Genomic DNA, 12,042 nt, shown 5'->3' on the forward strand with positions numbered 1-12,042 from the left:
CTCTTTTATGGAGTATTTATAGAAAATATACAGATGATGCTTTAGATTACTGTAATTAAATGGATATCTGATGTTTGTTTCCTTTCTGTCTACCCTGGCATACGTTTTAAACAGGAGCTAAAATAATACTTTTGAGTCATTTTATCCATGAATAGGTGAAGTTAAAATTTGAACAATATTTCAGTTTACTATTTAAGCAAAATGACTGTCACAATGAAGATAAGTATAAATCTGTGCTTTTGCATTAAACATGTTAAAAATTTTAAATATTTTTTTCTCTAAGTTTGGAATAGTTGATGCTGACGGATATTTAAGTTTGTATCAAACAAACTGGAAATGTTGTCCTGTTACTGGAAGCATGCCTAAGCCATACCTGGTAAGCCAAGACTTCCTACCTATATAATAAATTTGAATTTTAAAGAAAACAAGAATATATTTGAGACAAGAAATATTCAAATGAATAAATAAAATCTGTTCAGTGTTAAGTACTCTAGTCACTTTATGTAGACTCCTGTCCTTGTATTTGTGAAAATTATTCTGTGAAACATAAAAATCCTTAGTCTCTCTTAATTTGAGTTAATATGTATAGAACCAACATGATACTTCCGAGACCCATGCAATGTATAGATTATTGGAACCCTTTTCTAACCTCATTAAGTGGCAGTCAGTTTCATACTACATAGAATGACAGATCAGTGCATCTGATTTTTTTTCCTGCATTTAGCTTCTCTAGGACCAAACGAAGTAGAAAGGTTATTTTGTAACTTGTTTTATTATTTACTTGTTTTTCTATCTCCCTTCCACCTTTTTTTTTTTTTTTTTTTTTTTGGTGGTGTGGGGGAATAAAAACAGGTCTCATACATACTAGACTAGTGCTCTGCTACTGAACAATACCCACAGCCCATTCGTCTCTTTTTAAACAAAATATTAAAATATCTCTATTCAATGCTATGTAGACTTAACCTTCTGTGGCTTCAAAGAACACTGTGTTTATATTTACTATATTCTTCAGTAAAGCCCTTTACAGAAGTAAGCAATACCTATCTGAAAGAAGTTAAGAATATAGTTATGATTCCAGTAATTGATCCAAAGTTAAATGCTGTACTATAATACTAAGTGAAAGCAAGCAAGTGAGGGTTGGTTAGGATACATTAAAAGAACATTAGGTTTTTTTTTTTCTTTATATTTTTACTAAGCCAACAAATTTAAACATAAAAATTTTGCTTCTTAAAGAATCTGCCTTTTTTTTAATTAACTTCCATAATTTATTGTTACTATTTTCTAATTTTGGTGGTTTAGTCATTTTTATTCATAGATTTGAACAATTACTTCTAAGTTTAAATATTTCTGAAAAACATGTCAGTTTAACAAAGGTAAGTCAAAGCTAATCTAAAATCCTGGTTTCTGTCTTCTCCTAAGACAGAAAATTTCATTAAATATACCAGAGGAAATATTTGAAGTTTAATCTCCTTATGTTTAACTTAGAAGTTTTGGTGAAACAAAAGTGAAGCACTTGGACTTTCGATGTAGCTCAGAGTAGAAGGGCTAGAGGGTGTAACTCAGTAGTGGAGCACTTGCTTGGCATGTACAAAGGCCTTAGGGTTTGATCTCCAGCACCCAAAAAAAAAAAAAAAAAAAAAAAGAGAGAGAGAGAGAAATAAATAAATAAAGGTAAAACAAATGTGATAAAATGTTTAAAATTGCTGAATCTGGGTGAAGGATATATGAAAGTTCTTTGTGCTACTTTTACAACTTTTCTGGAGTTCAGAGGATAAAAAGACACAAAAGATTTAAGAAAGCTGTAAACTACATGATCACTTATTGAATAATACATCTACCTGGTTATGAAATTTTTATTGACAACAGTAACATTTATTGTTTATAACCGTTCCAGACTTGGCAGTGTCATAACAAAACAGCCAATGATTTTGTCTTCGTTAGTTCCTCCTCTCTGATAGCTACAGCTGGTCTTTCAACTGACAATCGGTAAGAGTTGATAGCTGAAACTGAAATGTATATATATAGCTGATTTTTTTATTACTTTATATCCTTGCATCTCAAAAATAATTATGCCTTTAGGTATTTTTATTAAAAAGACTATTACTTAGAATATTTTTAGTGTCCTACTTGTAAAGTTAGGGAGAAAAGTATTTGGTTATTAGTAGAATGAACATTTCTTTGCATTATTTCCTATGTATTTAAAAAGCTTGAGACAAAAATGGAGTCATTATTTATTAGTCATGTCATTTAGTTAACTTAGTTAATCCACATGATCTGTTCGTTGGATAGATATCACTTTCACAGCAAGAAAACAAGACATTCTAAAAGACTTAGTTTTCCAGTATCCTAATTCATAGCAGCCAACTTCCTCCACCCTGCCCCTGCAAAAAACTAAATTCTCTCCTTACTTAGAACAACTGAATTCTGAGGTCAAGGCTGAGGTTGCTGAGCTTTTTATATTTATCTGTAAGACCTCAGTTTGCACTAGAAACTGGATTTTAGGACTATGCAGTCTTTAGCCCATCTTGCATAGAAATTCCTTGCATATATTGGTGCCTCTTTATATCAGAAGGAAGTTTTTCTTTGTGCTCAAGAAAGTTCAGTGTCTTTTTCCATTTGTCTATGTCATTTCAGCTGTTAAAGTACTTTCTATATTCTATATTCTATATGTACTTATTGTAAGTACATGTTAAGCTAAAGTTACACAGTTTTATAAAATGTTAGTTTTTAGTTTTACAAAACATAAGGTAAACTTGTTGGTTACTTGTGTTTGGTACTTTTATAAATTTAAGGACCTTTTTTGAGGGAGTCATGTTATTTTATTATATGAGACATTCTTATTTTTTATTCTGTTAACTTTCTATGTCTTTCAAAAAGCAATCTTTTTTTTCCAGAAACATATGTTTGTGGGATACTCTCGTAGCACCTGCCAATAGTTTAGTCCATGGTAAGTTTTAAAACCTTTCATAAATTTTTGAATTCAAGAAATTTCTAAACTAAAAATGATTTAATAGATTTAGTTTTAATAACATGTATTTTTCAACTTTTAAGGTTTATTTTGCCCATGATGGCAGGATTTGGAAACAAAAAGATATACATAATTAATTAAATCTACCTAATACGTTGTTGAAGGAAAGTTGGATATAGATAATATAAAAAGTGTGTGTCCTTATTTGGAATCTGATAGCCACAGGTCATTATTCTGAACATCAGTTATACCTAGTATTATGTCCCCTCTTACCACTCCTATTCAGCATTGTATGGAAAGTCTTAACAGTAACACAAGAGAAATAAAAGGTATATGGATTGGAAGGGAAAGATAACACTTTATAGACATCATGATTGTGTAGAAAATCTCAATCTACAAAAGAAACTTCTAGAACTAATGTGGGAATGTAACAAGGTCACTGAATACAAGGTGAATATGCTATACTAAAGGTAGTTGCTTTCCTATGTACCAATAATGAACAAATGCAGTGTGAAATTTTAAAAACATTACCATTCATAATTACACCCAAAATAAGGAGGAACTGAGACATAAACCTAATAATATATACAGGGTCTGTACACAAGAAACTATAAAAATGATTAAAGAAATCAAAGATTATATACACAATGGAATATTATTCAACCATAAAGAATAATAATATTATGACATTTGCAGATAAATGGGTGGAATTGGAGAATATCATGCTAAGTGAAATAAGCCAATTCCAAAAAACCAAAGGCCAACCATTTTCCCAGATGTGTGGATGATGATATACAGTGGGGGTGGGGGATGAGAGAAGAATGGAGGAGCTTTAGATTATGAAGAGGGAAATGAGAGGCGCAAGTATGAAAAATGTTGGAATGAGACAGACATCATTACCATGTGTACATGTATTTTTACACGAATGGTATGAATCTACAATGTGTACAACCATAGAAACGAAATAATGTACCCCATTTGTGTACAATGAATCAAAATGCAGTCTGTCAAAATTTTTTTACAAAGGAAATCAAAAAAGATCTACAGCTCTTTCCATGCCTAGAGCAGCCATGGCTCGTGGTCCCAAGAAGCATCTGAAGCGGGTAGCAGCTCCTAAGCGTTGGATGCTGGATAAATTGACTGGTGTGTTTGCTCCTCGTCCATCCACTGGTCCCCACAAGCTGAGAGAATGTCTTCCTCTCATCATTTTTCTAAGGAACAGACTTAAGTATGCCCTGACAGGAGATGAAGTAAAAAAGATTTGCATGCAGCGCTTCATTAAGATTGATGGCAAAATCCGAACTGATATAACCTACCCCGCCGGTTTTATGGATGTCATCAGCATTGATAAGACTGGAGAGAATTTCCGTCTGATCTATGACACCAAGGGTCGTTTTGCTGTTCATCGTATTACACCTGAGGAGGCCAAGTACAAGTTGTGCAAAGTGAGAAAGATCTTTGTGGGCACAAAAGGAATCCCTCATCTGGTGACTCACGTTACTCGAACCATTGGTTACCCTGATCCCCTAATCAAAGTGAATGACACTGTTCAGATTGATTTGGAGACTGGCAAGATTACCGATTTCATCAAGTTTGACACGGGTAACCTGTGTATGGTGACCAGAGTTGCTCACTTGAGAAGAATTGGTGTGATTACCAACAGAGAGAGACATCCTGGCTCTTTTGACGTGGTTCATGTGAAAGATGCCAATGGTAACAGCTTTGCCACCCAGCTCTCCAACATTTTTGTTATTGGCAAAGGCAACAAACCATGGATTTCTCTTCCCCGAGGAAAAGGAATCCGCCTCACCATTGCTGAAGAGAGAGACAAGAGATTGGCAGCCAAACAGAGCAGTGGGTGAAATAAATGGTCTCTAGGTGACACGCCTGGAGAATAGGGGTCTTTGTACTTAATTAAAATGTAGCAGGATGAATTGCAAAAAAAAAAAAAAAAAAGATTTACAGATTTGAAGATTCAGTATTATTAAGATGTTCTTTCTTCCCAACTTTTTAAATTCAGTACAACCATGTTCAAATTCTCCTTTATCAATACCGAGAAACTGATAGCAGACTCTTACAGATACCAACTAATTGTTGTGAAGTTCATATGAAAAAAAAAAAAAAAAAAAAAAAACACCCAAATAATGAAGAAAAACAGACTTGGAGGACTCACACTACCTGATTTCAAGATTTACTGTAAAGCTACAATCATCAAGACACTGTGGTATTGGCTTAAAAATAGCTACTTAGGGCTAGGGTTGTAGCTCAGTGGTAGAATGCTTACCTGGCATATATGAGGCTCTGGGTTCGATTCTCAGCACCACATTAGTTCATTGACAACTAAAAATACGTATTTTTTTAAAAATAGTTACTTAGATCATGGAACAGATAGACACTCATATGTACATACTAGACAGACCTTTGATGAAAGCACAAAGGCAACTTAATGAAAAAAAGGATAATATCTTCAACAAGTAGTGTTAGAACAATTGAATGTTGATGTGTTAAAAAAAAAAAATGAACCTAGGTAGACCTCACATTTCACAAAACAATTCAAAATGGATCATAGGACTTACATGTAAAATGCAAACAATTTTGAGTTTGATGGTGAGTTTTTATTTTTAAACATTTTTTTGATGATGAGTTTTTAGATACAACACTGAATACACAATCAAATTACCTTCTCAATATTTGAATGGCAAATAAGCGTATGAAAAGATGATCAGCATGAATAATCATCTAGGAAATGCATGCTAAATTTGCTATAAGATGCTGCTCTATACTCCAAAATGGCCAAAATTAATTAATTAATGTTAAATGTTGATGAGGAGGTAGAGAAACTGGAACCCTTTCATGTTACTTATAGAAGTATGTAATGGGAAACAACCACTTGGGAAAACTGTTAGGCAGTTTATAATAAAGTTAAAGACACCTAGCATGTCCCAGGTGTGTATATTGTTAGATATATATACCCAAGAGAAATGAAAATGCATGTCTGTTAAAAGTCTTGTACAGTAATGTTCTTAGCAGCTTTACTTAAAAATAGATGAAAATTGGAAATAACAAAGCTGTCCGAGAGGAAACTGTTAATACGTATAGGGTAGAGTACTATTCATCCACTATGACTGGTATGAAACCCAGCTCTACTTAGGTTACCCCTCATCATGCCCTGGCCAGAAAACTTTTTCTAGGAAATAAGCTGGGGCAGTTTTATGACTTGTTTCCCATCATTCAGAAATGGGAATGCCCAGTGATGTCCACCTCTCAAATCATTTTTCCCCTATATTTCATTTGGCTTTTAAATTGTTTCAGGCAGGAAAACAAACCTGGTCTATTATTCCATCTTGGCCGTACTTAGCCATATTACTAAATGGGTTTAACATTTTTTCTTTTAACTTTCAGCTTTTACTTGCCATGATAGTGGAGCCACAGTTTTAGCATATGCTCCCAAACATCAGCTACTAATATCAGGTGGCAGAAAAGGTTTCACATGTGTATTTGACCTTCACCAACGACAACAAAAGCAGCTTTTTCAGAGCCATGATTCCCCTGTTAAAGCCATTGCTATTGATCCAACTGAAGAATACTTCGTTACAGGATCTGCAGAAGGCAATATAAAGGTAAACATGATTGATATCACAGAATCTACAAAATGAAAAAAAATTTTTGAGAAAGCTTAGGTCTTTAATCATTTTGACAATATCTGTCTCAAGTAATAGTAGTACTATTTCAACAATGCTAATTGCTTTTTAAGAAATCCTTTGATAAATGAAATTACATTTGAAATTTTTCTTTTTTTTAATTGCTTAAAATATGCTTAACCATGCTTATGAAGTAACTTTTTTATGAAGATAAACATATCTCAGACATTAGAACTAGTCTTGCCTCCATATTCTGAGTTATATAATTGAATTCAATTTTTAGGTACCGAGTAATATATTGACATTTTCTTTTATACCACATTAATCCCATTTTTTTTTAATATAACAGTATCCAACCACTCAATACCTGAATGAAGAATTCTGAATGTACCTGGATAAGCCCTGTGCCTCGCTGTCCTTTTCTAACTCTGTTGTGTTTAAACTTATGTTGTTTAAAATATTAAACAGCCTCGTTAAAAATGTTAAGGAACTTCATTAAAAGTGCAAATTGCAGAAATAGTTGTGAAGTTCAAGGTTCAGGAATGTTCATACTTAAACTGTTTTTTTTTGTTTGTTTGTTTGTTTGTTTGTTTGTTTGTTTTTGAAGGTCCTGTGGCCTCTTGGAAATGCATCAATCAGTTTAGACTAGTCTCCATGTCTCCATGTTATTTTAGTGGTCAGCAACCCTAGATTTGAGGGGTATGGTGTTTTAGAATTCATTAAGCAGTTAGCGTATCTAATGCAATAAGATGGACTTCTTTGTTAAAACTGCTGGAAAAAACACTAGAGCTGTAGAAATTTGATTTTTCTTAGAATCAAAGTAAAAAATTGAAAATGTAAATTGCATTTAGAAACCATAATTTAATAAATTCATGTACAGAATAGTATGAATTAACCAATTTCTTTAAGTTTTTTTCCTAAATAAAATCAGGATATAAATTAGTTTCCCTAAATCTAAAAGAGAAGTTCTAACACTATGTAAGTCCTTCACATAAGTGAAGATACTTATAATTTGCTTTAGAAATAAACATTTATTTTGATATGGGCTAAAAATAGAAAATCACAGTAAGTATTCTGAAGTTTTAAGAACTGATTTTTGTCTTGTAGTTAAAGCATAGCTTGCCATGGCTTTTTGGTGTTTTCCTCTTTTCAGCTGTTCTGATCCCAAGGTACTCACTCAGTAGTATAAAAATGGAACTATTCCACTATACATCTGCAGAGCAAAAGCTCTGCTGAGGGATAGAAAACTGATTTTCATCTCTGGAATAGTAAAAGTTTCTGTGGCTTTGTGTACTTAACCTTCATATACCTAGATTTTCTCATCTCTAAAGCAAGGTTAATAATATTTACTTATTGGATGGGTTTTTAAGTATTTAATAACATGAAGCAGTTGGTAAATAGTAATGTCTTATACTAAATCAAAGTGCTTGGAGCTGGGGATGTGGCTCAGTGGTGGAGCACTTGCCTAACCTGTGTGAGGCACTGGGTTCAAGTCTCAGAACCACATAAAAAATAAATAAATAAAATAAAGGTATTCTGTCTGTCTACAACTAAAAATATATTTTTTAAAAGTGCTATGATCTTATGGCTACATGGATTTTCTCCACCTTCATTTTAGAAATTCTTTATCTGGAAAGGAAGACAGACCTGAAATTTTCATTAGGATTCTTAAGGTAATTATCAACCCAATTTTCATTTTGTTCTTAATGTTTTACAGATTTGGAGTCTTTCTACTTTCAGCCTTCTCCACACTTTTATCAATGAACATGCTCGGCAGTCCATTTTTAGAAATATTGGAACCGGAGTGATGCAAATTGAGACAGGACCAGCAAATCACATTTTCTCTTGTGGCGCTGATGGAACAATGAAAATGAGGATATTGCCAGATCAGTTTAGCCCTTTAAATGAAGTGTTAAAAAATGATGTGAAATTTATGCTGTAATATTTTTTAAAAAAAGGTGTATAATTTATTACCTATTTGATGGAAGTTGCCAATAGATGTCATGTACAGTAATCATTCTCTATACCACAAATAAGCTAATGCTTTATTGTTTTCATGTTTATTTTATGGAGCTTTGCCCTTGATGCACTGATGCCTTAAAAATTAACAGAATCATTCAGAATTAGATTATATTGCCTAAAGTAGATAGAATATGTAAGTAATGCTGTCATAATACATATTTATAGTATGGTGTAGTGAATATGTCATAGTGTTAAAGGAGTTTTGTTTTCTTATTGTTGATTAACTCTTCTGCAGATATCTCTGCATAAATTTCTTTGAGAGTAAAAATACCCTTTAAGTAATGGCAGTTGCACACAATAACTCATCACTTAATCAACCACACTCTTAGTTCCTTTATCAGACATGTACATCTCAAACTCTTTTCCTCTTAGTGATAGATTGGTATTTGAGTTAACAACGAAATAACATTTTATTCCATTAAAACTGTCATTGGAACATAAATGATAAATAAGCCAAATGATTCATTATGTGAAGTTTTCATCAGTTACCCCTCTAAAGCCCAAATTGTGTCTATGTAAATGTATTTGTATGTACGTATATATGTGTGTGTATATGTGTGTGTGTGTGTGTGTGTATATATATATACATACATATATCTTACACATCTTATTTGAACTTCCTTTGTATATATATAAGCAAAAACTACATGTCTTTTCATGTGTTTTGTGCCATAACAACAACTGCCACCAGAATAACAACTTTTTTTTGCAACTTTTCATTTAAAATTTTTTTAATTCCATTCTAATTTTCAAATAAATTTCCAGATAACTTCCAAGATTATTTTAAAGATTACATAGCCAAGTAAGTCTTAGTAGGCAATAAAGATTCTGTGTTGGCACATGTAAAATACTTAAAAATTTATCAATTTGTCAGAAGATATTTGAGCATCTACAGAAGTTTTACTTAAATTTCATCTTTATTTCTTATTTTTTAGGTGCTTTTTAGTCTCAATATTCTGAAAACGTTATAGCAGTGTTTTTAGAAATAAATGTGAAAAGAGTCAAATTAGATAGTATTTACAAATGTAAAATACCCTCCAGACCTATTATTATTAATAGAAAATAAACTAAACATTATATTTTATTATTTTTGCCAAAATATATTATTTTATTATAAAATATGGCCAAAATATTTAAAATGCACAATACTTTAACTTAAGTATGCTGTCTTTCTCTGTTTCATGTGATACCTTTTCTGATTCAGAATTATAGAGAACTTGATAAATACTTGATTTTAACCAATGAGACTGGATGCAAAGGGGACTATGTGTTTAAGAGACAACTGTATAATATTTAGCTTAAATTTATTTTGTTCAGTAGGAACTATAAATTAAGAGCATTTTTATGTAATGAGATATGGACAACTATTATCTTGGAAATTAAACTGTCAAAGCAAAGAAATGAAGGGCTGGTAAAATGAATTTTGTAATATCCTCAGGATACTTTTATCATAAAAGTATATTGTTAAAGATTTTGTAAATTGTATTTCATAATTTTAAATGTATGGAGCAAGTTGCAGTGAAAACACTGTCATTATGTAGTGAGAGTTTATAAACCTGTCCTATAAATTGTGCAATAACAATATATTACTATTTTGTCATGGAGAAATCTGTGACAGCGTTGCAAACCAATATTATTGTTTGGTGTAGTTAAGCATAAGTTATTTTTCAGTAATTTCTTCACAAATCAAGATTCAAAAGGCTATAAACACTTTCAATGAGATAGAAAATTTACTATTGTGCTTATTAGAACAAAAGGCATTGGGGATGAGCTATTAATAGTATTTTAATTGAGGGTTTATATGAATAACCATAAATTATGTAAGCCCATATGTATTTACATCCAGAGTCATAATATTTTAAATAAACAATCATGCAGTGACTTATTTTGGCATGCTATTGTTTTAAGTAATATTTCTGCCAATTTAGTTGACTTTAAATATGTGACATTTTAAAGTGGAGAATTTCTGTATTTACATGTGGTTAATGTAGGGAGGTTTGAATAACCTTCTCAGATACTCTGTTCTTCTTTTTCTACAGTTGTTTCCACCTAATAGGAAAGCATTTATCTAGAAAAATGGGAGGGGCCTGGGGTTGTGACTCAGCACTCAAGTGCTTGTCTAGCACATGTGAGGCACTGGGTTTGATCCTCTGCAACACATAAAAAATAAGTAAAAGTATTGTGTCCATCTACAACTAAAATAAAATACATTAAAAAAAAAAAAAAGACCAGAGGGCTGGGAATGTAGCTTAATGGTAGAACACTTGCCTTGAATGTGTAAGGTTCTGGGTTAAATATTAGAAAGAAAAAAAAAAAAAGGAAGAAAAAGAAGGAAAGAAAAGATGGGAATAAAAATAGTTGAAATGCGGCTGAGGTTGTGGCTCAGTTGTAGAGCACTTTCTTGGCTTGTGTGAGGCACTGGGTTTGATTCTTGGCACCATAAATAAATAAATGTTCATCAACAACTAAAAAATATTTTTAAAAAAATAGCCAAAATGTATATATAGGAATAAAGGAATATGCTTATGTAAAATTTCATTATCCATATATATATGAAATGAGATCTCAAAATATATTGTTTAATTCTGTTTTATGAGAATTTGGTTGTAAGATTACACAGTACTACTGCAAGTCTCATTTTCTGAAATGTAGCATTTTTCTTAACTAGCACTGAGACAGTCACCTTCATCCTCCATTTTTGGTCCCCCACCTCTTTTTTTTTTTTTTTTTTTTTAAGTTTCTTAAAGTTTGCAGAAATTTCTCACATTGGTCTCAGCAATAGAAATGATACAAAGATACACATTTAAAGAAATGCCTTATGCAAATTTAAGGCAGGAATGATGTTTTAACAGGTTTATAAACCCAGGCAGACATATTTTACTAAACAAAAAAAAAAAAGAATGTCATATGACAGGAAATCATAGTCAAAGTTAAAAGTAGACCAAAAGAAATATTTTGTGGTGATAGGAAATATGTCAGTGTTCCTATATACAAAGTAACTTGAATTTTTGGGGGAAGGATCAAACTGAATAGGTATTTCCCAATACAGGATATTGGAAAAAATTAACTGTCATAAAGTATGTTCATCCTTATTAGTGGTTAATAGAATGTTAAGGGAAAAAAGCAGATACCACTTTACCACTTTGCAAATAGTGTACTTTTTACAAACTGAAGTTTTGTGGTAAGTGTATTTGCTCTCTAATGATTTATGCTCACTTCATCTCACATTTTAGCAATTCTCATAATCATAATTTATATCATTGTGATTAGTGTCTTTGATGTTACTGTTGTTATTGTTTTGGGATACTTAAAACTACATCCATATAAGACTGCAAACTTAACAAATGCGTTTCTTCTGACTGCTCTACCAAGACTATTCCCCTGTCTCTCTCCCTCTCCTCAGGGCTCTCT

The 12,042-nt window shown here is 32.0% G+C and overlaps 2 protein-coding genes across 5 annotated transcripts in view; both read left to right on the forward strand.

Moving 5' to 3' along the window:
• The window catches only part of DMXL1 (Dmx like 1), a 183,729-nt gene extending 173,217 nt beyond the window's left edge, over positions 1-10,512 (forward strand). For all 4 annotated transcript variants that reach the window (XM_079145658.1, XM_079145659.1, XM_079145660.1 and 1 more), the window contains 5 exons: positions 284-376; positions 1,895-1,986; positions 2,895-2,947; positions 6,371-6,588; positions 8,327-10,512. In XM_079145658.1, coding sequence (XP_079001784.1) covers positions 284-376; positions 1,895-1,986; positions 2,895-2,947; positions 6,371-6,588; positions 8,327-8,551 — 681 coding nt within the window. In that variant the 3' untranslated portion in view covers positions 8,552-10,512. The remainder of the gene's footprint in view (positions 1-283; positions 377-1,894; positions 1,987-2,894; positions 2,948-6,370; positions 6,589-8,326) is intronic.
• Positions 4,022-4,902, forward strand: LOC306664679 (small ribosomal subunit protein eS4-like). The gene has a single exon (XM_079145682.1). The coding sequence runs from the start codon at positions 4,024-4,026 to the stop codon at positions 4,828-4,830; it is 807 nt and encodes a 268-aa protein (XP_079001808.1). The 5' UTR covers positions 4,022-4,023; the 3' UTR covers positions 4,831-4,902.
• Positions 10,513-12,042: the final 1,530 nt, after the last annotated feature.

The sequence above is a fragment of the Sciurus vulgaris genome (genome assembly GCF_902686455.1).
Source record: "Sciurus vulgaris genome assembly, chromosome: 6".
NCBI lineage: Eukaryota > Metazoa > Chordata > Mammalia > Rodentia > Sciuridae > Sciurus > Sciurus vulgaris.

Excerpts from the sequence above, each read along its gene's own strand:
- LOC306664679 (XM_079145682.1), top strand. The coding sequence starts at position 4,024 with ATGCCTAGAGCAGCCATGGCTCGTGGTCCCAAGAAGCATCTGAAGCGG.